Below are 27,390 nucleotides of genomic sequence, written 5' to 3' on the forward strand. Positions count from 1 at the left end.
AGTGGAAAGAATATTTGATAAATGTACAGTACTTAGATATATGTATTTATTTGATATCCAGAATATATGATATAAAATAAGCATCAGAAGAGACATGTACGGTATATATGTTGTTTTCTCTTAACAAGTTTTCAAAATTCTTAATAAAAATGTTTTGAGACATTATAATTTTAAATATGATTAGGGAAGATTTAAAAACAGTTTGTTTTTACGACTTTTGTAACAATTTCATATATTTCTCTCATCATATTAATAATAATCTTTATTTTAATAATTAGATAATAGGCTGATTGAATGGCCTGTTTTTCATACTTATCAAACGGACCTTGAAAAGTGAAGAGTTTTACTTCTTAATATAAGTTTTGNAATCTATGACGTATATCAAATATAACATTTGATATACGTCATAGATTTCAAGAGTAAAATATTTTCTACAATGAATTAGAGCGTGACGTTTCCTTGTGACGTTTTCCTTAGAGAGAAGCGGTTGATTAAAGGAAATATTTATTATTGTGTGTTATAGTCCGAAAAGTTCACTTAATAACAGAGACAACGAAATCGAAATTACGAAATTAAATCGTTAATAAAATATATCATTTATATTTATATACACTCGAAATTCATACACACTATTGGTTTAAGTTCTTTACATCAACGACGACTATTGGTTATTTTCCCGTTCGACTCGTCGTCTCGGCCAATTATACGAAACGAAGAAATGGGATTTTTAAAGGTACGTTTTAAGTAACCGGTGACGTTTGCGATTGTTTTTGTGCCAGTGAATATTCGTTACGTCTTTCCATTCATAATGTTTAGATGCACGACATAGTTAAAGCCGAATTCCTGGCTGTAAACGTGGAAATGGAAGATTCCTAACAAGTAAGTCAAATTGGTTAAACCTAATCCTCCTCCTTTTATTATTGTTATCGACTTTAGTTTCTTCTCTGCTTTATCCACGATTTTAATTACTTTCTCGGTTTTTTCATCGATCTTATTGATGACAGCACTTCTATAACGCTTATAAATGAGTAAGTTAACGAGAAAATGGTAAAGGTGGCCTTTTTCAATATAATATGTATCATATATGTAGTTAAGTAACTGTTAAATGTACTTCACTTACTCCAATTCCTATTGTTTGATCATTTATCTAATCCTTTTATTGCCGATCGTTAAGAATGATAAGAATTCTTTTCATCTGCTTTATCAATTATTGTTATAGGTTCACCTAATTTGAGTTCAGATCTACCAAAAATCAAGTATAAAGTCTTGGTAAAGCCTTCGTTAATTAATAATATACAATCATCTTGATCTAAATAAATGTTGCTGACTACTTATAATGATTCATAATAAAAGTGCAAATTTATTCTGAAAATATGAAATAAAAAACTTATCAGGATTTATAATTAAAGTTCTTTATGTAAAGTTTAAATTGTTTCCAATAATTTATTTCATAAATAAAATAAATAAATATTATATTTCTGAAATAATTATTAGTATATTTGCTATTTTAAATCCTATTTAATCATTTCTAGTGTTGTATAGCATGTACAGTCTTATAGAAGATGTATTATGCTTCTATATAAACAAACATTTATACTTGAATTACTTGAAAATTTAAATTAGTTACAATAAAAAATATATATATAAATAAATTGATTTTCAGATTAAAGTATTAAACTTCATGACTATATTAAAATATACCTGTTTAATATGTTGCCAGGTTTTTCTTCATAAAAAAAAAGAGTTCATTGTACATGTGTTTTTCCTTAAATAGATCAATAATCATAATTCTTGTAATATATATATTTTTAGAGAGATATCTAATAATACATGTAATATATCTAGTGTGTATACTTGCTTTATATTAGTTTAAAGGATAAATACTATATACTATAAGATTTATTAATTAGGTTTATTTTTAATGTGAGATTAAAATTATCAATATTCTTGTTAAATTAGATTGTTGCTAAAAATGATATGTAGTAATTGCAAATGAAAACATTTTAATGAAGTTATAAATTAATTTTTTTTTTTAACATTTAAACATTAGTTTTCATAATGTCACATGCTATAAAATACTGTACTTTAATGTTAAAGTGCAAGAAACACTATATTGGATATGGGAAACAGAACAAATTTTCCAAGCATCTAATGGATTTTCCATTGTTTTAAACAATGAAAAAATGAAACTGCTGAAAGATTACTCTTAGATTTGTTATTGTTTAATTTGCCAGTTTCTATATAAGATGTCACTAAACTTTAAGAGTTTTTAAATTTCTTCATAAAATATCTAAGTGGGAAACTCTTAATTTAGATTGACAGATCTTTCTTTGATTTGTGTCATTATTTTTTGGACAATGTTATTTGTACAGATGCTCTGTTTATGAAAAACAAAGTAAAACTAAGTTATATTTTCTAAGTGCTGAATTATTTTTTTCCAATTGAAATTAAAATAAAATGTTTTCTCATATTTGTTTTTGATACTGTATGCATTTTTGCAAGGAATTAGATATTTCATTGTTTATATAATTATGAGATCATGTTTATTTTCTCAAAAAATATTCCTTTTTTACAAGAATAATTTTTACTACATACAGAAACTAAAAATTAATTTTACTAAATGTATTTTTCATACTTTTGCTTCAAAATCTCCCACTTTTCCAGAATCAGATTTAGATTTCTCATAACATACCTAAAGTAACATCTGAAAAACTGATTTGGTACTTATTTGCATTTATTAATATTTTATTTTGAGGGAAGTTTTAAAAGTGAGTATAACTAACAATGCAGCTATATTATTTTATATTGCCTAATAAGTTGATCAGAACATTCTAAATACATTAAAAAATTTTTAACTCTATCACAAAATAAATTTTTACATTTATTTATATAAAAGACTTTTAATATTCTTATGTAATCTTTTATCTTTTAGAAATAAATTTAAAGATGAAAATATAACCTAGAATTACATCATGATATAATTTATTTGGATAAAATACATTAGTATTTGACAAAGTAGGATAATTAATACAATTATTTTAGCATTTTAATATTCAAATGACAATGGATTTAATATTATATTTTTACTTCAAATTTATAAATGTATATTATATATTTCATATTTTTAATTGTCATATTTTTCCATTCTGTTCTTTCACACGCTGTTTGAACAGTGTGTGAAGGGACAGAATGGAATTGACTCATTTTGTATGTATAGTCTAAAGAAATATATATTTTTCTGTAATATTTTCATTTACTCCATTTGAATATACAATAATTAATATGGCTACATTTTGATTTGTATGAAATATTTACATTCAGCTACAATAACTTATTTATCTTCATTTTATAGCTGGAGAACTGTTAGAAATATTTTATGAATTTAATTAAGAATAATACAAATCTACCAAAATGTACAAAGACTAAAAAGATGATGATATTTAACATACCATATTTGAAAGAATGTTATTTGTTAATTGATAAAACATTAATAATTACTTAGGTTAAAAAATTAAAATAAAATAAATAAATGAACATTTTTGACTGACAAAATGTTTTGTTTGAGTAATGTGTAAAAATATTTATAAAATATACTATTTTAATAAGTCATGTCAAATTAAATATTTAAAATTAATTAATAATGAGGTTTTTCATTTCCAAAAGCTTTATTTATTCTTATATATAAATATATATAAAAATAAATAATAATTATTTGGAGACTTTATTTCTAATTTTCTAACATGTACTGGTACATTATAAATCTTGTTTATTATACAATATTTTGTTTGGGATGAAACTTAAGAAGTAAATGAAAATGGGATTATGAATGTAGCATGCAGTTTTGTATAGAATAAAAGAAAAAAGTAATAAAAGTGAGTTTTAGATAAGTTCTTTATTCTTGGATTTAATAAAATGAAAAGAAAATTTGAAAACAGTACACAGTTAAATAATTAAAATTAGAAATTTTTAAAACTGTTCATAACAGTTGTTTTTTGATGATCTAGATTACAACTGTAGTTGTATGCATTTTATATGTTTTTATTTCAAAATAATTGCAGAGAGTTATATTTGTTTTGTTAATGGATATATCATTTGTAATCATTGATTGATTGAAATAATTCTAAAAATAATTCTTTTGAAATCAGGTAATACATAGTGATTCAAAAAGGATTTTACATCTTTGAAAGAATATAGAATTTTAATCAGAAGACTTAAGTAATTGGTTGAAGTATTAATTTATAGCAAAACACATTAAAGTTTTATCTCAAACATTTAGTGATGCATGAAATATCCCATCTTAATTCAATTTCTTGACTGTCATGAACATGTTCTTCAGTTGTTTATGGATTTTCAGAGCATCTAAACCATGCAAGTTATAGATATTCACTTTACCAGTCAGATGAAATGTTGACTCATCACTGAAGGTAATGTTATCTAGGTATGCCTCATCTTTCTCAATCTGATGCAACATTTCTTTACTACATGAGACAAACTTGATGTGTTTTGCTATAAATTAATTCCTCAAGTAATTCTATAAGTTTTCTGATTAAAATTCTATATGTTTCAAAGTTGTAAAATCCTATTTGAATCACTTTGTAATTTGATAGAAAAATATAAATGATTCAAAAATATAATGAATTTTAGATACTGCACTAAGACAAAACAGTATGATACCAAAAATAAAAACTAAATTTTATGATATTAGTAAACAGTAATTCCATGTCCATTATTAAAATACACAATACCAAACCTCACTCATGGAGTATAAAAACTTTTTGAAAAGTTTTTTGGAGGCATTCTTCTCATCTTCAGTAGAATCATACAATACAACTTGAAGTAACAACTACAACTAAAACTACAAATTTTCAAAGTTCAAATGTTTCAAACACTTCTTAAAATTAATCTCCAACTCAAGTTTCTTCAATTATCTGCAGTAATATAAAATTTAAACTCTCCAGTCAATCCTACCATATTATTACTCATTTCCTATAGCTGTCATGAATTCTTATATCACTTCCCTTCCACATTCTTAACCTTACATCTAACTTCTAATGCTCTCACTATTTCTTCTTTCCTCTTATTAATCACAGCTCTCCAAATTTCTGATAACATATGACATCATCCTTATTTACCACATTATTCTCTATACTTGAAACAAATGTGTATTTATCTATTATTATTTTTACATTTGTAAACAGGTCTTCGCTGTATTAATAGATTATTCTTGCTTTATCCCATATTACTTCTTATTGCCTATATGTCATATTCTTCTTGTGCTATGCTTTTGATTACCTTATCCTTACATGCATCTCTCTTATGTTCATTTAACCGCTCCTTTAAGTTCCTTAAAGTAGATTCTATGTATAACACCTCACCACCACTACCTTTCTGTTCTTATCACATATATCACTGACTATTGCATATTTTCAAATGGATCTTTCTCATTCCTCACCATGTTGTATACTGTGTTATTTTTTTTAAACACAAACTATTAGGTTCTTAAGGTGTAAAGATCTCTAATCATAGATCACCGTTTAATATATAACAAAGAAACTGTTATAACGGTCGGACTGGACACCGGTCATGTCCTGCTCGTCTGACTGACCCGAACAAAAGACATCCCCAAATCGCGTGCCCACACGTAGGTGTAATCTGATTGGTTCCAGATTGAACCCTTGTCGTTAGGTTTTCACACGTGGAAAACACCTGACCCAACACAAACCATCCATCATATTGCCTCACATCTCTACTTAATGCTTTCTAAGTAGTCATATTATCAACCTTACCAACCATTCTTTCATCTAAATTTTTTCTTCCTTTTTCCCTTCTCACCACCTTCATTTTCCATTACCTCATTCTATCTGTCTAGTTCCACTTCTTACTATCTGAACTATTTTCTTCAGAATTCCTGTTTTTGTAAACTGTTGACTTGCTCTACTTAATTCCCTCTTTAATTAAATCACCCTTTCCATTACAATACTCATAAGCTGTTTTAACTAAGTTTCTACCACTGCTATCTTATATTTATCAGGTTCTTCCAATTGCCAATGCACTATGATTGGTTGGAGAATTTGAATTTTATATTGCTGTGGAAAATTGAAGAGACTGAGTTGGAGGTTAAATGTGCTCAAAAGTACTAAAAATCTGTAGTTGTATAGGTTTCTACAGTAGCTATGGCCATTGCTTTAAGTCGTGTTGTATGATTTTGCTGAAGATGGAAAGAATGCCTCCCAAAAATACTTCAGTCAGTTAAGTTTTTAGACTTCTTGAATGAGATTTGGTGTTGTGTAAAAATACGATACATCTCTTCATAAAAATAAGGAGTTATATCCACATTCACATATCAGTAAATTAGAAAATGGCAAATTTAGAAATAAGATTTTATTCAGTCTCTATAATATGAGATTTTCTGCTCTATAGAAAATCAAAATTACCTAAGTTAATTCTCAAGCTATAATTATATTATTAAATAAATAAATAAATAAATATATATATATNAAATTTTTATCATTTCATTTCTGATTTATTTATTTATTTAATAATAATAAAGGAAGCAGTTTTGTTTTTTGATATATAGAAAAACAAAACTGCTTCCTTTAGGAAATCAAAAATATTTGATGGACCAGTTTTGGTCTCAGTTAATACTTTTGGTTTTATTTTTTTTATTTATATACAGTTTTATTTTCACATATTGGCTAACTTGTAAACACTTTTAAGGAGAAAAAATAAGAAATTTGTGTTTTCTATGCTTTTCACTAAGCAATCAAATTATTATGTTTGTAACATGATTTGGAAGCTTTATACAAAATAATAAGCTATTGATATTATTTTAAATTAATTAATTATAAGTAGTTTGCTGTTTTATTCAATAAATTGTAATTTAATCTAATGGAATGCAAGTGATAGACAAAAAAAATTGTATATAGAAAGTTTTTTTCCTCTGTGTTGTTTGCATTTCATTTGGTCTAAAATTATTTTTTTTTTTCAGATAATTATGCATCTTTAATAAATAAAATAGTAAAACATCTATGAGGAATTATTTAAAATAATATCATTAGCTAATTTTCATTAGAATTTTGATATACATTAATAGATGCTTAATTTAATTTAAATACTGTAAAAATTATGTTTTTCCTCTTTTGTTTAGTGGAAGGAAACATTTTATTTTCTTATTTAATGTGTATTTATGTTTATTAGTCTAACTGCATTTTCAATTAATCTACTTCAATATTATTATTTATATTTGTAAAAAAAAATATGCAGTTTCATTTCATTTTTAAAGTTATTCTAGTAATGTAATATAAGATAATGAAATAGAAATATAATTCTGAAAATAGAAAATAAATGTTCACATTTTAAAAGATAAGGAATATTTCTGAACCAATCCACATTTTTGGGGATTATGTCACTAATAGTGACTTTTAATTCTATTTGGACATTAGTGTCAGCATTTGAATGTTGGCATTTGAATATCATGCTATTCAATAGGTATTTTTCTGATTTTACTTTGAAAATATCTTATGTGAAATAAGTTTAAAATTAACAATTTAAATTGGTTAATTTTTATAGAAAAATATTTAAGCAGGATATTTTTTTTACATTAAATTAATATTCTCTAATTTAATAATTTTATACTTATTACTATGATTTAAATTTTTAGTTATATTGAAAATTAATTTATTGAAACAATGATTGAAGGGATCAACACACAGATTTATGTTGTGACAAATTTTGCATATGTGCTATTACAGTGGAAATCAAAGGAATTATGTGCTAAAATTTTTGTTCAAAATTCTCCAAGTATTCAAAAACTGAACTTAATATTTTAGTCTTTTTTTGTAGATCATGCTTTTTGTAATTTTGTAATAATAAAATTAATGAATTAATTGCATTTTAATTTTAATTTATGATTTTATAACAAGTAAACGATTAAAAGTAACAAAATCTGCTAATCATTAACTAGTTAGGCATTTTATTAGGATACCATTAATGTTAGCAAGTTATTGTTGATTTAAATTTGGAAAAAATATATGACCAGGATGCTTTTGAATATACTTGGAATTTGATATTATTTATTGAAAATTTAATGATAATATATCATTATTAAAAATGTATTTATAGTTGTGCAATTTTATTATTATCAACAAATTTAAATAATGATAATAAATTTTGATACTGTTTGATATGAAATTCTTGGAAAGCAAAATATACCACTCATCTTTTATAAAATTATCATATATACTGTGCATACATACAGTTTATTTTAAAGTGGAAAGAATATTTGATAAATGTACAGTACTTAGATATATGTATTTATTTGATATCCAGAATATATGATATAAAATAAGCATCAGAAGAGACATGTACGGTATATATGTTGTTTTCTCTTAACAAGTTTTCAAAATTCTTAATAAAAATGTTTTGAGACATTATAATTTTAAATATGATTAGGGAAGATTTAAAAACAGTTTGTTTTTACGACTTTTGTAACAATTTCATATATTTCTCTCATCATATTAATAATAATCTTTATTTTAATAATTAGATAATAGGCTGATTGAATGGCCTGTTTTTCATACTTATCAAACGGACCTTGAAAAGTGAAGAGTTTTACTTCTTAATATAAGTTTTGTTTTCGATATTCGACTTTTTTTTTAATTTGTGGATCATTGTTTTGATAAAATATCTATTTATACATAAAAAATATTTACATGTGTTATCAATTTTACCATTTTATTATACATATGAATTCTATCCAGCGGGAAAAAAATAATAATTAAAAAAATTTATTTCGAAAAGTCGATATGTAATACCAAATTTTAGAGCGGAGATCAACTTAATATTGCAATACGTCGGGTTATGGAACGGCTTCCTAAAATTTCAGTTGTTTTAATCGAACGGATGTTTAGTATTCTCAATTCAACCTATATTTAAGATGTCAAAATCTTCAGAAAATGGAAATTTGCCAAAATTTTCACTTTCTGGTGTAAGGATGACGGAAATTGGAATGTTTCCAATTTTTGTGACACAGCAACACATCAGTTCTGCGGTAGCTTTACCTTAAAATTTGGTATTACAATTTTTTTTTTTACTTTTAAATAGTCAGTGGCGACTTTTCGTTTGTCATTGAATAAATTATCGATAAGATAGCAGCGGGATCCGAGTTCGAATTCGATCCAGACTTCTCGACCTCTTTTGCAGATTGTTCGGATTCGGAGTTTATTCCATCCGTGTGTATCAACTTTTAATGACCTAAATTGAGGTTGACAATTCTATCTATTTTACGGTGGACCGTCGTAAACAAATTCAAATCAACTGGATTGAGAAGTGGCGAATTCTGATTTTATCCTATGGACGATCGAATGAACGGGACGGTAAAGAAATCACCTTGAAGGAGATTAGAGTTCGAATCTGCGCTGGCTTAGAAATTTTCACGGATGGGTTAATCCGGATATGAGGGAAGCTCGTCCCTCGCCATCCGGTCGTCCTCTTTGTGAGTCTAGCCGAAATACTTACCATATGGTATCTAAAAGGAAAATATGTCCTCTTTTTAGATACTGTAAGAGCCATATGGCTATCCTGCATTTTGACTTTGAAAAAAATGTCATCTCTTTGTTTTACAAAACGTTCAAGAATTACTGTGAAAATTAAGTAAAAATGTAATTAGTAATTCTTTTTATTATTTTTTTCCTTCGAGCCTATTCAAATACATCGGCAGTGTCCTTTTCAAAACAATGCCCTCCATTCATAACATTTATTCTGTAAGTCTCCATCGAACCCTCGATGAATACGATTAAACGGTTCTCTTAGTACTAAGGGCACCCGCAGGATTTTGATTCAACAAAGCATAAACGATTTCAACCAGTTAAAGGATGAATCGATTACTAAAATCATGTTTCATAAATAGGTTTGTTTCTACTTACGTTATCATCGTCTGTCTTCATGAGAATGAACGATAAACATGTAAAAAATAAGCAAAAACTATAACTATTCTATGAAATGTGGACTTTAAATAGTAAAGTTCCTGAATGTGGCTTTACGTAAAATTAAAAGGGACTATCTCGTCATCAGAAGACTGTAGTTGCTTCAGTGTAGCGATTATTAAAATAAGTGAATTCTTATAAACTATATGTTGCTTTATAAAAATGTTATTTGAAAAAAACAAAAGAAAAAAGAAAGTATAAAGTAAATCTCAAGAGGGTTAATTGCCCTTTCTGGCCCCTCGTTGTGGGCACTCGTGTTTAGTGCCCGCAGGGCGGAAACAGTTAAGAAAGTTCCATCCTACGTTAATTTTACATGTCATAACTGATCCTTTGGATAGTCCGAAAACTTAAATCCGACATCGAAAACTTTCAAGAAATTACTACTACAGTATAATCTCTGTTATACAGTATATATGATATGTTATTTCCAAAGCTGCATTTAGGAATATTGATTCCTTAATGCTGATAGGGCTAGAAGGAATATTTATATATACATATACTTACCTAATATTATCAAATTGCTTTTGCATCGAAAGGAAATCGATACTGCTTGTTTGAACATTTTTAATTCGAAATTTTTTTCATCGAATAAAACGGAGTTCGGTTTGATCCAGAATAAAATATAGTCCTGCTGCGATAGCGATCTGTCTACGGTGTATTTAAGAATGGTCTTTCCTCATTATTTCGATAATATACAAAATTAAATTTTTTCAGAATTATGAAAAATCTAGCAGGTAAGTGTTCATATATTGCATTTGTTTATGTCGACCAGCAGCACCCGCAGATTATAAAAATGGGGCACAAGCTATAAAAAAGGGCATCGTATGAATATTATATAAAATATACAGTGTGTATATATGTGCTACGCATATATCAAACTCTGGTTAATCAAATAGGTGCGCTTCTATAGGACCGAACTATAATGACCCTATAGAAAAAATTTTCGGTTAATAACAAATATTTTTATTTTAATTTTGTCGTCAGTAAAAATTTTTCTGTGATAAAAAAGAGTAACTAATTTAAAAATAAAATAAAACCTTAGAGCTCCCTGTGGGATTAAGAAAAGGACAAAGGGGGCACATGCTCCAAATGTCCCAATGTACTGTACGGGCGCCACTGATGAAGGCTCAAAATATATAAGAAACGTATATGGAATATAAGTGCTTGTTTAATACTTTATTAATAGATTTAAGTGTTTACAAAGAATTAGAATATATTTTGAAACTATTTTGGGAATAAAAATAACGTGTTTTTGGGAAATTTTCAAATTAATCCATTCTATCGAAACGTCAATACCATTTGCTTCGCATTTTGACTTAAACCGAAACTATGCTTAACTATTTTATCGCTAAACTATTGTAAGTTCTGTTATATTATTCTACATTCATAAATCTGAGCATTTTTGATGTATCTATACATTGAAGCCGTCTTTTTGTATTTATCGAACCTTGCTTAAGTTCGATACGTTGGAATGATGACTAATGAATCTTTTCATATGTCAAAACTGAGAACACAGCTTTATTTTAAAATTATTAAGCAATTATAATTTACTTTTAAGTGGAACCCACGACTATATATTTAAAAGCATTATATGACTGCATTTAGTTACGATCAACATAGACTAATTATTTAATAGCGAATGCAAACTAATTTAACGTTAAGAAGTTTTGCTAAAAGTGATTAATGAAGGAACAGCGCGACAATCGATATCAAATTGTAACGTCGATACGTAACGAAGTATTTTATTGAATTTCTAGTGGAAACTAGGTAAACCACGTGGACGTTACGCTGCCAAGTCGATGAGTCACAAAAGGTGGAAACAATCGACCGGAATTAAAGGAAGATTATTCACAATAACTTATAGGATTTGGACAGAGCAAAACCGTCGAGGATAATTAAAATACTAAACGTAAATCGTAAGCTATAGAATTTAATTTTAAAATGTCTTCCTCTTAACATAATATTATATCTGATCAACGAATCCGGTTCCTGCCGTTTTCGAAACTTTCCTGGTTTTAAAATGATTCTTATAGACGAAAATTTGACATAAATTTAAAGAAATAGATTTATGAATTTTCCATTCGTTGGACGAAGATTTTTGCCAGATAACCAGTCTTATCGCTTCATAACTGCGATTTTGAACTTCGTACATACGCATCGACGACTATAAAACTACTTCAATGTATTAACTTCTATAAAATCTATTCCTTAAATATAATAGAAAACATTTAAATTTTTCTTAAGTATAATCGTTATGAATGTAGGAATGATTTTAATGATTTCCCACGTACAAGTTCAGTGTCAAAATTGCCGAGTGGCATGATTATTGACATTTTTTTAAATTTAAATGATTTTTAAATCATTTTACGTGTAAATTAAAAATTTGCTTAGTTATCTTTTTTAATAAAGTTATAACTAATTAGTTATTCAAGTAAACTCGTTAGAAAATAGCTGTCGAAAACTTCAATTCCAAATAAATCCTAAATAAATCTCAAATGAGTTTATATTTTCATTGGTTTTGTTCGTTATCAACATTGGACCGGTGGGATTGGTGGGTAATGGCACCGGACAGCCACTTCCCACTTCCTATCTTTAAAACATCGTTTCCGTCGCCCGTCTATTTGAAGTTTCTTTATTTTCCTCCCCTTCTTGCTACAAACAAAAGCCTAAAGACAAAAGAACAAAAGTTTCTAATTTTTTTTCCTTCTAAAAAGAAAAGGAAGTTATTGAAAATGAAATACTTTTTATAACGTTCGATCAGATTTCCTCATTTAAATGATTAATATCATAATATTAAAAAATTTCTGTCAGAGGAATAAGTGTTTGTTTCTAAAAATTATTTATTACAGAAAATATTTGTTTTTAGTAAAGAAAGAATTGAGTATTAGTAAAAATGGTTATTTTTTTAAATAACTTTCTTTAATAGATAATAATGATTATTACAGTTTTATTTATTGAACTACAGGCAAATGTAAGTACTGTAGTTCTTCGAATTATTAACAAAAAATCAAAGTAGATGAATTCCATGTTAATACGTACTTTATACTGTAGAATAACAGGTGTAGCGCTACACAGCGTGAAATTGGAGATAGAATGACTTCGAAAAAACCTTATTACGTACTTCTAAAAAGTCGTAGAACCATGTGTTAAAAGATTCTCTCTATTCTTAATCTGCTAAATACGTTATTAAGATTTGTATTAATTCTAGCCCATAGTTTAATTCGCAATAAAAGGAATGCTTTAAATTTTACATTTTTAAGTATTGAAATTTCTATTCAATCAAGGAAATAAATTTTTGGATTACATTTCGTAAATACTTAAATTACACTCATATAAATTCGCATCGATGTTAAGCCTTTTCTTTAAAAAAAACCTCGGTAACTTCTGTAGATTAATGTCTCGAAACGATAATTTTTAATTATTGCAGTATATTTATCAAAATCTATATTTGTCCAGATATATTTTAAGTTATTTTCTGACTTGTGAGATAATTTTTTATCTTCAGTGTCTCGTATGTTATATTTACGATGTCTCTATACTGCGATTGCTGTATCACATTGTTTTATATATATATATTTTATATAAAGAAAATAACTTTTTTTCGATTATTTTCGGTCACATAACATCATATATGGAAGTAGGATGTTTTGGGATCTCTCTCTCTCCATCCAAGTGTAAGATATCGCCTCATGCATCTCACGGTATTGAGTGGTGGTGAATAAAAACAGATGACTAAAAATATCCATTTACTCATATAAACTGTAATCATAAATGTGATATATTAGGTGATTTTTTAAAATTAAAAATAAGTAAAGTTTAACGATAAAAAATAAAATAAACATCTATTTATACTTTGCAATTCTATCGATGTTTTTAAGAAAATTATGAGAAAAGTACAAGTGTAATCTATCATTAGTAATTAATTTTAAATGACTTTTTATTTGAAGCATTACTTTAGCATGATGAAAAATATGTCGCGACGGTGAATTCAGTCGACGAATTTATTGCCCTCAATTAATTTATTTATCTCCAATTTACTCCCCTTCTTTCAATTTATCTCAATTTAGTAATTGAGATATTTAATATAGAAATGTATTATAATGAAGTATTTTCAAATTAAAGATATTTCATCTTAAAGTAATTCTTGTAAATTATATTTGTGCATGTGTGACTGAAAACATAAAAATAATTATCACCAATTATCACACATTCTATCATACTTTATAGCAAAATTAATTATTTGTCATAAAGGATAATCTATAAAAATTAGTTTGCTTTCTCTTTTTCATTTTAAAAATTCAATCGATGGGAACATATATTGTGTTCACTCGAACATTTAAGATACGAAGTCAAAAATTTAGAAAGAAAATATACTTTTTATGTAGAGATAACGTGTTTAAATCTTAGAAAATTAAGTATTAATTGTTGCGTTACGTTCGAAACAAAACATATGCATAAAGTTTACTGTATAATTTTGAAAAACTTTATATATTTTAAAAATCTTATTAAACGGATGTTTAGAGCAGACAACTTTCTGTCCGATTTAATTGATTTCATTGCAGAGAACGGTCCCATTTGCGTGGATGTACAAATGGACGAACTACAATAGTTTTTGCACATTAAGCACTAATGTTCTTAGTATATTAACGTCACCGACGATAATTCTTTTTAAAAAAGGCACTCGAGTTTAAGAGCCGTAAGGTTTAATGGTGCAAACGTGGAACGAATTCGTTTGCTTAACAATATTGCTACATTTTTAAGAGAAAATGAAAATGTGACAAAACTAATGACGGCGTGTAATTTATTATTTAAACAGATTATACTAGAAAACAGAAGCGAAGTGACATTTTTAACATCGAACGCTTCCATTTGCAGTAGTATGGCTTCTCTGCAATGATGTTCTGCTCGACAGGGAAGTTGCGTATCGTATTAACATTTCATTTTTCTGCACTCGAAAAATTTTTTTTTGCAACTTTATAGTAAAATTGTCGATTATTTTAAATTGCGGAGATAATAACAATATTATTTATTAGACTGTATGTTTAATTTTTAAAAACTTTTAAGATAAAAATAACATTATTGATGGTCAAACAACGCCGTCAAAATTTGGTTAACAAGTAATACAAATGCGCACTGATTATTGATTAAATAGGTAAACAGTTAAAGAATAATTAGTTTTTTTAAACCAAATTGTAGCGAAATAGTTCGAATAGTTGATAACGTAAGAAGAATACAAAACAATTCTGCAAAATTATTGTATAAAATCTTTGACTTTAGACTTAGGTAACAGATGTTCAGTCTTTAAAACTGACTTATTCTTATCTCACATTTAAAATGCGCTTTTCTTCTTTTTTACTTTAATTTACTTCGTATTCTATATAATTTATTTTAAATGCAATTACTACAATAAATATTAGAGAGTTAAAATAATCAATAAAAATAATATGTTACTAATGTCGTTTTAAAAAAATTAAAACTAGATATATTGATAAATACATCAAGTAAATTTAATTATTCATACACATGTTTCTAAACGAAATAAAATAAAATTTTAAGGCAATTTACTGGTACCGTTTCAATTTTCACAGAAATTCTATGTTTTGATAAGCTCGTTTGAGAATTTTTTGAAATTTTGTCTGTATTGTCTTAAAGTAACATACTTAATAAAGTTAAAATTATAAAAATTTTCTGTTTTCTTTACGTTTATTATGAATTACCGATTTAAAAATTTAATTTACTAAATATGCATTTGCAATTTTTCTAATTTTTATTCAATCGTCGGACGAAGAGAAAACCAATCGTTAACATTTAATATAGTTTTTAAAACAGTTTTTAATTAATAAAGAATATGCGAATTTTAAATGTTTCCATCGTCCTGTAATATTGCTTTAGTCATTGTTAGGTGATTATCGACTGTCAGTAGAATCAGTAGACTAAATCGAAGTTTGGCAATAGTCCAATGCTTGAAATTCGATACACGAACGATATCATAGGCATCAAATATTCACGTTATTAATCAAAGTTAACTTAAATGAATTTAATGAATACAATACAATTTAAAGAGTTATTTTTAAAACGATTCTCTTTCCCTTCCGTTAAATTACGCATTGTTTCAATATGGGTTGTATTGTCGTTTTTGAAAGTTTTTTCGATTAATATTAAAACCTGTTTAATATTTAATTCCTAAATATTGTTAGTAACTATTTAGCATCGTAAAATTTTATTGGTCTTTTTTGAATCCAATGCAGAAGGCTATTTTCATTTCTTCTTCAAAGGCTTTTAAATAATTTCGTTGAGGAACGAATGCGTTTTATTTTTAACCACTTTCTCCTCTTTAAAAATGTACGAAATTTAATAAACATTGACAATTTGCGAAACAAAGCTGAATATTTTTCGTAATTTATTTCACCCAATTTATATGTTTTTGTGACGTCGATTATTTCGTTCCAACTTTGAGTAATGAATTTTATAACTTTCTTATTAAATTTAGAAATGAAAAAAATTGCCATTATACAGGGATGGAGTTAAGATTCTGGTCAGTGTGCTTCGGTCTCGATGACTTCCTGAGGGGTTTGGGTAGCTGTCGGAAACGCCGACTCCATCCCTCGACTTCCGGTCGACCCCGCAAAATAGGCCTCTCGGACTCATTACTGGGCGATTCTCCCAACAATAGCCAACAATCGAATTCAACAGTTATATACAAATATAGAAATTGCCAAATTTATCAACAAGTGAAGCTTTGGAGCACGTAGGAATGAACTGATGATATTCTTGCTGTTCGATGCGTAGGTTATCTATTTTTTAAAGTTATTCAATCGAAAAATGATAGTTCGATGTTAAAGAAACGTATCAACTATTGTGATAAAATGATTTAATTATATTAGCGTTACACATTCAAAAATGCAAATATTACTTAACGTATATTAATTACATAAATATATCGTAAAGAGCAGTCTACATCGTAAAGAAAAACTTATTTCAAATTAATTTCTGTCTTATTTAACAAAGTAATGAAAGTGTATACAATATATGTAATATTTTTGACATTCTAGCTCATAAATGTAAACAAAAATCCTTACAAAATTGTGTGTTGTGTGGGCGTTTATTTTTCATTATACAGAGTGTCCAGAAAGGGTGAGTGCAGTTTAAAAGTAAAATAAATTAAAGATAAAAAAATGTTCAAAGAAAGTTTTGTTTTTATTTTCAATCTATGGTTGTTGGAAAATTATTTACTAAAAACTATGTTATCTAAATGGCGTCCGTTACGCTCCTGTCACTCTTCTAATCTGGAGCGAAGATTTCTCAGTACACGTTGACACAAAGCCTGAGATACCGATGCCATTTCTGCTGTGATATTATGCTTTAATTGAGTTAATGTTCTCGGCTTATTTTCGTACACCCTCTCTTTAAGAAATCCCCATTAGAAACAGTCCAGAGGACTCAGGTCTGGAATGCGCGGTGGCCAGTTAACATCAACTTTTCGCTAAATCAGTTTATTGGGGAATAACTCCTTTACGGCTTCAATTGATTCATTTGATGTGTGACAAGTGGCACCATCTTGTTGAAACCATGTTCTTGTATTGAAGAATTATTCCCCAATAAGCTGTTGAATTTTGTTAGTTAAGGTCAAGAAATGGAGATATAGAAGAGGTCAAGTCATATCTCGAGTGGGTTAAACTTAATGAAAGTTTTATTCATTATTAGCATTTATAATCTCTTTAAAAAACTCACTGCTACTTTCTAAAAATAAGTTGTGCCGCAAAAAATAATAAAATTATTTTAAAATAAAATCTCGTAACAAGTCATACATTACTGGCATTCATAATTTACATAAAGTTGAGTCGTGCAAGAATCCTTGTCAGCTTTTTCTAATTGTAGACTGCCATTTTCGTTTCAAAAATAACTGGGAGACTTTTGTACAGAAATTAGTATGAAAGTATTCCCGTATGTCCATCGTTAACTTCGATTTTGTTGTATAGGCAAAAGTTTCTCGGGATTGGATCCAGAAATTGCGTGATTTAGTGAAAATATTCGTGTTACGAGGCCGAATGACACAATATAATCTCGCTTTCGGAGAATATGTGATCAGATCAATATTGAAATTTCGCTTTTCCGACAAAATAGAGGATTTTTGATAATTCAGTTAGTTTTAATTCCTTCATCGTTTAGACCTACTTTGAATTAAATTATTAATTTATTCTCTAAATCGGATAAGTTCTTAACAATTTTTAAGATAGTGATTGTGTTTAAATGAATCATTATGATTTTACGAGGAATATACCTAAGCCTTGAGGGTTAGGAAAATTTAATCAAATCCTTATATAGACACGCAAGTGTTATCGAAAATTATCCGTCTATCATAAATATGAAATATGCTTTAAATATAAACAAATGGCTTTCTAATTAAAGAAAAACCAAAATTTCATTTTCTGATTACCAACCGGTTTGTAGGGAGTTTTCTGTTCCTTTAATGTTTTTCGATTTGAGCGGCATTTTGATTTGTTTAGTAAGTTTTATTTAATCAAATTTAGCGTGTTCCGCCTATGACGCCATTTATCTATCCATTGGTTAGCTTGTCTTCATTCTTATATCATGACTTGTTGACCTTCTTTATAACAAATCACGTGATTCGGAATGACGTTCATTCGTTAATACTAATTACACAGTAATTCGTATAGTGATATATATGTAATTGTAGTTTTTATCCAATAGTAATTTTTTTAAACAAAAAAAAAAGAGTTTTGATAAATATAACTATTTAAATATCCCGAAACAAAAATTTGCATAAAAATCAACTCCACGAAACGGGTGGAAATTTCTTCCATTTTTTTTTTGTTTTGTTTTAAAGATACTTTACCTAATATATCTACAACGTGGAATAAATACAGTCGTTCTACATCACGCGAAGATCGGTTATAGTCACGTAAACTTCACGTAATTCTGTAAAGAATTTAAATCGTTATGTTTTAAATCACTTTTATTTTATTTCCATTACAGACGATGTCTGGAAACAGAATGTCTTTATAGATAAATCAAGTCAAATTCTCCATAATGTTATTTTTAGAGAACGGCTGGGATTTCCTGAAGTTGAAGTCCCGTTATATTTTCCAGACACATTTATTAAGATTTTCACTATTTCACGAAAAATGTGCTGGGATCAGTCTCTAAAATAAATCAAGATCGTTGTGTTTTGAATTTCATTCGAGAAAAGATGTTTATTTCCTAGGAGTAGCTAGACTTCGCGAATCAAATAAGCACAAAGAGTATAATTGATAAATCTGAGCGTGTTTAAGTGGCCATAGTGGAAATTCCCGTTTTTCAAAATGCTGAATCGTGTCGACGAAGTATTGTTTAGAATCCTTTAGAAAGCCTTTTAATCAGTTTTAATGTATCGATTATTGGCGAGAAAATAAAAAGTGCTTCCTATAGTTATTGTCAGTAATAAGAATTAATAATGGATTATTTTTCACTACGACATTAATTTGCTCGAGACGCTTTAATATTCAACATCAGAATGATATATAAAAACGTAGGTTTTAAAAAAGTTATATATCTTAATTTCAGAGAGAAAATTTTATATATATATATATATTTAGGAACATTTTTATTTTTAGAAAACATTGATTTTTGTTCTTAATTATATAAAAATTGTTTGTTATTCTTTTAAAAATAACAACGAACTCTTCTAAGAGATTCAAGAAAAATTTCCCCTTGCTGATCTGGAAAAAAGCATTGGTCAGAACTAATGAATTTTTGAAAGTGATCTAAACAAAAAATAATCCAAAAAGATTTTAACATACAGTACTGAATCCATTTTGAATATATAGGCTACTGCAATTATTCAAAGTCAGCTGGAAAAAAGTTTAATTGTATAATAATATAATGTGGTTATAACAGTTGAAAAGATTTCAAGTTGACTATATGACAGAAATTGCATTGAATAGACTAAATCTCGGAGAATGAAAGAAATTTACCCCAACGATATAGTTAAGACAGAATGAAGACTGTACTGTTATTCAACTGTTCGATTAACATTTCTTATTTAAAACGTTTTCTCACGAGCATTAGCTATAGCTATATTCTCACTAGAAATTAAAACATATATCTAGCTTTTTACGCTCGTCATTGGTAACGTAACATTCAAATCGGTTTAAAATTAAATCTCGCCGCTAACGAATGACAGTTTTATCGTTTTTGGATACTCATTTTGTAAAAATAAAATTTAAATCGATTCGAGACTGTAAATATACTATATATTTTTTTAGAAAAATGGTATTTTTAATGGTAAAAATGCAACAAAAATGGTATATTTACAGTAAAAAAATGGTACATTTTTATACAAAAAGAATTTAAATTTTTAAAATTTATTTTGTCATAAATTTAACGACTTTTTGATAAAGATTATCTTTGAGTAATTAAAATTATCTGTTTGATAATTAATTAAATCGAAAGTAATATCTTCGACTCATGCGGAACGTTGGTCTACTCGAAATCGAGCACTCTCTCTTCTGCCATATGTTTATCATTGTTTTTTGCATTCTACAGTTGCGTTTTAGTTCCGAGTATGTCTGTCTGTTTACTTATTTATTCGGTATCATCATTTTTTGTTATATTATTTACTACATTAGCTTAATTTTCTCTCTCATTTGCGCACAGGATATGCAACTGTAACGGATATCCATTTCCGGAAAAATTCGTATTGTGATTTTAGATATTACGCAATGGTTCATCGTAAATTAAAGTTCATTTCCGTGTAATTTTTTTTAATAAATTATAGACTAAATAAATCTATTCGAAGAGAATTTAAATGTCGCGGAAGAACCACGATTTTGGTGCTCGAATATAAATTTAATTATTCATTAATTGCATTTATTGATCGAAAATTTATTATAACGTCGCTGAGTCATACCAGCAATAACGTTCACGTGGAAGTGTTTTGTTTATAACTAAGCAGTTTATGTAAGTAAATTTCTGATATTTAAAAGTAGTTAATGGGGTTACTTTTTGTTTTTCGACAGGATTTAAAAAGTCTTAACTAGATGTACGTAAGCACATGTATCATCAGATCGACCTCTTCTGTAAAATTATACTGGATGACTAATCGAACGGATTGTTTTTTCTCATTTTCGCAAGTTTTTTCTTCAGTTGGATATAGCGAGTAAATGCGTTTCGAAGAATAACATATGCGGTAAAACGATCGAAGGTTTACAGTCATATAGTTATACTCTGTATTGTATATGAAGAATATGATTCATGAAACACGTGGTGATTCTCAAATCAATTAAAGTTTTGCACGTATTTCTGATAAGTCCAAGGTTTTCCGTAAGTTAAATATTTTTGTATTATAGAGAACGAGAAAATTTTTTAAATAATTAGTTTCTGTATTTATTTATTTTGACAACGTTTTAAATTTCTTAGTATAATAAATTGCACTTTATTTATTTATATAGAATTAAACCTATACAGTATTTAAGAATTTGTAATGCTTATTAAGTGTTATAAATCGAGTATTCTTACCTAAAATCGTGCATTTTTTTCCCCTTTTGTGGTAGTGGTAGTAGTAGTAGTAACTTTGAGGACTATACAGTATTACAGTTTATATGGGTATGCAATATTATGTTATATATTATATGAAAATAGTAAATTTTTAGGCTACAACCGATAAGTCAAAACAATTAATTGTTGACAAATAACATATACTGTAGATTCGATTATAGTACTTTGGATTAATTTCATTAGATCCTGATAGTTTGTATTTCTTAGTCATCCATCATCTGGTGATTAGTTTGTTATGAAAACATATCCAAAACAGCTGAACTAGTTCAAAACACTTCATATTCTTATAAACGTCTCTGTTTGTAATCAGTGCTTTTAACCATTCAAAATATTCTGAATTATTTCTTCCACAACTTTTATTTAATTTTTTGCATGTAACTTATATACAGTATTTTTAAATCTTTTTCAGTAACTAATTATAATATCAGAAAAAGTTTGATGTAAAATAATTTTGTAATTATTTTTTAGAAAATTGTGATTATGCAAGTAATTTATATGATATAGTTTTAATTCAAATTCTAGGAAAGATAATAATTGCTACTAAATATTAAAAAATGAACATGCTATAAAACCTAAATATTAACACCATATTTAATTATAGGAGAAGCTATTGTACAGTACCTTGGAATATTTATGGTTTCTTGATACTAAATTTACTACTTGGCATTTTTTTTATCTGAAAAACAATGGGATGTAATATTTTAAAACACTAGATATGAATAATGTTTCAAGATACAAGATGCTTGTTCATTTCAACAAACAAGGTAGTGCACTTGCAAATAAAAGTAAATTTGTTATCTGTAATGTTGGAAGGTTGAGAATACCATTACATCTTACTTACTTCCATCTAATCATTGAACTAATTCCACAAATTTTTCCTTCTGACAATATGTGTTGTTCTCTAGAAACTCAAATATCAGCATCAGAATTTTACTAACAGATGACAAAAATATATTTTGACCACATCTACAAAATACTGGCTATCCTCCTAAAGATTTGATTATATAACCATCTGTGACATTTTTACCAGTTGTTTTGACTGTTTCCTGATAGATACTGCAAATATTAATACTTTGAGCATAGTATTCCAAGGTACACTATGCTCAAAGTACAACAGTTTCCTCTATATGTTACTAGGTTATGTTTATAATTTTTAATTTTATAAGATATTTTCAAAATATTTTGAAATAATTGGAACAATATTGATGTATATATACTTTTAGTGAAACAAAATAAATTGTATATAAATTCAGTTATAAGCAAGTTTAATATCTAATAAGTTTTATCTATATACTTTTCTAAAATGTTTAAAATTTAAATATTAATTTATCCTAAAAATTTAAAAATATTGATAACTGATGGACAGTGTCAGTTTTTTTGTTGTACCAAGCCTTTTTTTATATATTGTGTTATCTGTATTACATAGTGAGCACTATTGCATAAGGTGTAAGATTCTAGCTAGTTCATAGTACTGAATTTCAAGATTTGTGCATGACTTTAAAAGTGCAAGCTCTCGGTAAAAGCCTCAAGCTTACCTATACTTAAAACTATCACTGCTGATAGAAGATTATATTCAATGTCAATTTTAATATTTTTTAAAATCATTTATAAAGTCCTGGAGGAAACTAATTATTGCACAATCAAGTAAATAATTTTTATTAAAAATATTTAGTAATGTTATAATTTGTTTGGAAATATGAAACTACTTTCAAACAACTATACTGAACACAATTTTATTATTATTTTTAGTAAATATCATCATCAATATATTTCAGATTAAAATTTTAATATCAAAATTTACAGAATATTTAAAATTAAATCATTCCTGTTATGATTAATTTCTCTAATTAATTAGTTTTTTGCATTTAATTGGCATCAAAAAGATTTATCATAATACTAATCAAATCATTGATTGTTTACATATGATTATCATAAAATTTCTTTATTAGTAAATAGAATAAATTTCACTACACTATAGTTAAATCATTCACTTAGGCATAAAAGTTGTTTAAAAACTTCATTGATTATATAAAATATTATATGAAATAAATGTAATATGAATTTACAAGGATTTAATCATTGTCATTATGATTATATAAACTTTTATAGCTTATTTTTATAGCTAGCTTTTATCAAAAATAATTAATGTACTATAATAATTACTACCATCTGAATTGTCACTGATTATTCTTATACTGTGTTTACTGACAGACTAGTTTGGATCATATATTGTCATTTGATGGCCAAGGCAGGCAGTTAAGGCATCAGTCTATCATTCTGGAAGATCCAGGATTGAATCTGGGTGAGCAACCCAGGAATTTTCATGGGCAGTCCATTCTGGATACATTGGATGCCATCATTTACCATCTGGCTATCCCCATTGTTGGTCTATCTATGCCAAGCATAGAAAAAGGTCCTCTTATAGTGCTCACAAGATGGAAAAAGTCAAAAATATTTTTTATATGAAAAAAGTTTTAATTAAATATTTACTAACAACTGAAATACTGTTCTTATTCAAATAGATTAACTTTCTTAGAAAATTTCTGTTAATTAAAAAACAATCTATCCTGTACCAGTTGAATAAAAGTTCAAATTTATTTTCATAGTTCAAGTTCAAATTTATAAAGAAGAAATTGTACTGTCTTTCAGCATTAAATTTATTTACATACATTTACAATCATGTTCTTTCTGTTCAATGCATCTGCCTATGCTTTCTAATTTTCTACAGGAAGCATATAATCAGTATTATTTATGTTTCTTTATTCTTACCCTTCAATTAACTTAACTCCAAATTATTTATGATTTTTTTTAAAATTATAATGGATTTAAAAAAGATAATAAATTAAAAATTTTTAAAATAATTTAAGGGAAACTTTAGATCTGTTTGATTCATTTAAGTTTTTACATTTAATGTTTATATTTAATAAATTAAATATAACTTTAAATCATAAAATTCTTAGTGATATATTGTAAAAATAGAAATCAACACTACTTTGTCAAGTAGCCAAATGTTTAATTATATGAAAAAAAAAATATATATATATATTTTGATATTTTTCATATAATTCAAGCAGGCCTGAAAAAGTTGAAAACATTTTTCANGAGGCCTGCTTGTTACAAAAAGTTTTTGAAATGGCATATTGATATGAATAACATTCAGATCAATGCTCCATTAGGCTAACAATTATTCAGATTAATTAATGTATTTAAAATAGAAATGGAACATTGATATACAATATTTTAAAAATAGTTTTTAAATTTAAAATATAATTATTATATTGCTAATATTTTTCCATATTTTAATATTATATTTTTGTATTTTATTTCAGTTAATTAATGAAGATGATTAAGAAACAAAAATGTGATTTTTGGTGCTTTCTGATTATTTTGTTGATATTTAATGGGAAAACATGAGAATTATTGAATATTCTCCAAAGAAAGAAAATGATTTCAATGGATATACAAGGTATCACAAACTAAGAGAAACCTTGTTACAAAGCCATAACAATAGTGAAAGCTTCAAAGATAAAATGAGCATAAAGGGAAATGACTGCCAATTGAAATATGCAAAAGAAAATTCCAAAACAAGATATACTGGAAATAATATTAACTATAACTCAAAAAATTCTTTATCAAAATCAGGTATAAATACATCTCAATCACATAATTCTTTATCATTATCATATAATAAATGTAATAAAGTAACAAAAGATGCAAAAGTTTCTGAAACTGTAACAGAGTCCAAATCAGTTGAAGATAATTCAAAAAGTAGAAATAAAGCTATAGGAAGTTTGAACAATTCTCCTAAATGGTCACGAATAAAAGATAAGTTTGAGAGAGGTGATTCTCATGAATCTCTAAGTTCATTGCAGCCATCCATTAGTGAAAATATCAGTTGTAAAGATTCTTCCTTACGGAAATCAGATAATAAAATGTATTCAAAATCATTGTCATCAAATGCTAGTGTAACCACTAGAAAGAAGTCTTCAACATTGCCATCCAGACTTGTTAGTGAAGATTTAAAAAGTATTAAAACTTTTACCACTGATAAAAATTTATCAACATTCAAAATGAAAACATTTGACATTTCAAAAAATTCATCTAAACTTCTTAAAGAATCAAATGCTTTTAGTAAAGATGTAATAAAGCAAAAAGCCCAAGCACATACAAAACTTGTTGGAAACAAACGAACTGAAAGTTGTACAAATCAGGATAGTAAAATTAACAAAAAATCTACAGAGAATCATCCCATTCCAGCATTACGTACAAGTCTAAATAAAAATAAAACTAATCAGATATACACTAATGTTTCCCTTCATTCACTCAATGAAAAGAAAGTTGCTTCTTCTTACAGAACAGTCAAAGATAAAAAATACTTGAGTGACAATGAAAAAATTAATAGATATGGTTTTAAGACAAAGAATACAGACAGTACAAAATCACATCTTCAAAAAAATAGTTCATTGTCAGACCATAGAGAAGCATTACTGGCTGATTGCATTGAAAATGATCAGCAAAGGAATGATGCAAAAGAATCAAAAGTAGCTTATCTCACTAATAAATTTAATTCACTCAGCTGTCAAAAACCAGAAATGAAGAAAAGTAATTCAGTTGTGAATGTTGATGAGTCAAAATGTCACATACTCTCAAAATCATTTTCCTCAAGTAATGTTTTTACTACATTACAGAAAAATGAAACTGAAAGCCAGTTAAAAAATAATTCTCAGCTGGAATGTTTACCTGTAGAAAATATGCCATGTACTGCCATAGAAAAATGTTCATGTTTGGGATTATTTACTAAATCTGCTGATAAAAATAATAAGACTCAAACTTCTCTATCCGATACTTCAAAAAATGAAAAAATTTGTACTCAGCCATTGGGTAATAAAAATCTACAGCTTCAAGATTTAAAACTAGAAAGTGAAGAATTAAGTTTAGTTCAGAAAGCAATTTTAAGTTATGAAGAAAATTTGGCACTTTCTTCTCCTGAAATTCAAAAGAGACATTTTATTTCTCATTCAAGAAACAATTCTTTAAGTAGTATTTCTAGTAAAAAATCATGTAGTAATCCTAGTAGTCCAAAACCCAAACCTATTTCTTATATTGATAAGGAATTCAAACAAGATAGTATCATAGTGGGGAAATCAGATATTAAAACTAATAAAAATCAAGAGTTTCGTAAACAGTCTTTCAACAGTAAAGATGATAAAAGGCCTCCAATTATGATCAATGAAAAAAAATCAAAGTCTTTCTGTTTAGATTCAAGAATAAGTTCAGAGAAAACTCAAAAAGAAGAAATTCTAAGATCAGATGTAAATTCACATAGATATATGAATCAGCAAGAAGTAAAGTTAAGCAAATCATTAAAACCCAATGAATCTTTCTTATGGTCCCATTCTACTTCAGCTCAACATCGAAAATTTAATACTCGTAGTGAAGCAGTTTACATGAATGACATGGCAACGACCAAACATGAATTTAGGAACTGCAAGAAAATACATAATAAGGATAATGAGCAAACTACAAATGTTGAAAATGAATACAATAATATAGGTAAGTAAAAAATATTCAAATATTTACTTTTATTTTTATAAAATAAAATCAAAGTTAAGTTTGTTATATATATTAAAATTATGGAAGACATCTGCAAATTGCATTTATCTTGCAGGTTTAATTTAAAAGATTGGTTCTTAAAAGAATAGCTTTGATGATAAAGGAAGATTTTAGTAAATTTGTAAGAAAATAATAGTTTATTAAATCCTCTATCATTCATTTTTAAGTTAAAAACATCAAATAAAAGAATAAACAAAAAAGTATACATTGAAATTTGATATATTTTTAATTTTGATTA

At 27.0% G+C, this 27,390-nt stretch overlaps 1 protein-coding gene across 1 annotated transcript in view; it reads left to right on the plus strand.

Moving 5' to 3' along the window:
* The first annotated feature begins 473 nt into the window (after positions 1-473).
* Positions 474-27,390, plus strand: part of LOC111612626 — a 98,190-nt gene continuing 71,273 nt past the window's right edge. The window contains exons 1-3 of the mRNA XM_023353869.1: positions 474-879; positions 21,002-21,305; positions 24,869-27,092. Of these exons, the coding sequence (XP_023209637.1) occupies positions 24,950-27,092 (2,143 nt within the window). The 5' untranslated portion in view covers positions 474-879; positions 21,002-21,305; positions 24,869-24,949. The remainder of the gene's footprint in view (positions 880-21,001; positions 21,306-24,868; positions 27,093-27,390) is intronic.

The sequence above is a fragment of the Centruroides sculpturatus genome, unplaced genomic scaffold (assembly GCF_000671375.1).
Source record: "Centruroides sculpturatus isolate CEXI.00-Female unplaced genomic scaffold, Cexi_2.0 scaffold1768, whole genome shotgun sequence".
NCBI lineage: Eukaryota > Metazoa > Arthropoda > Arachnida > Scorpiones > Buthidae > Centruroides > Centruroides sculpturatus.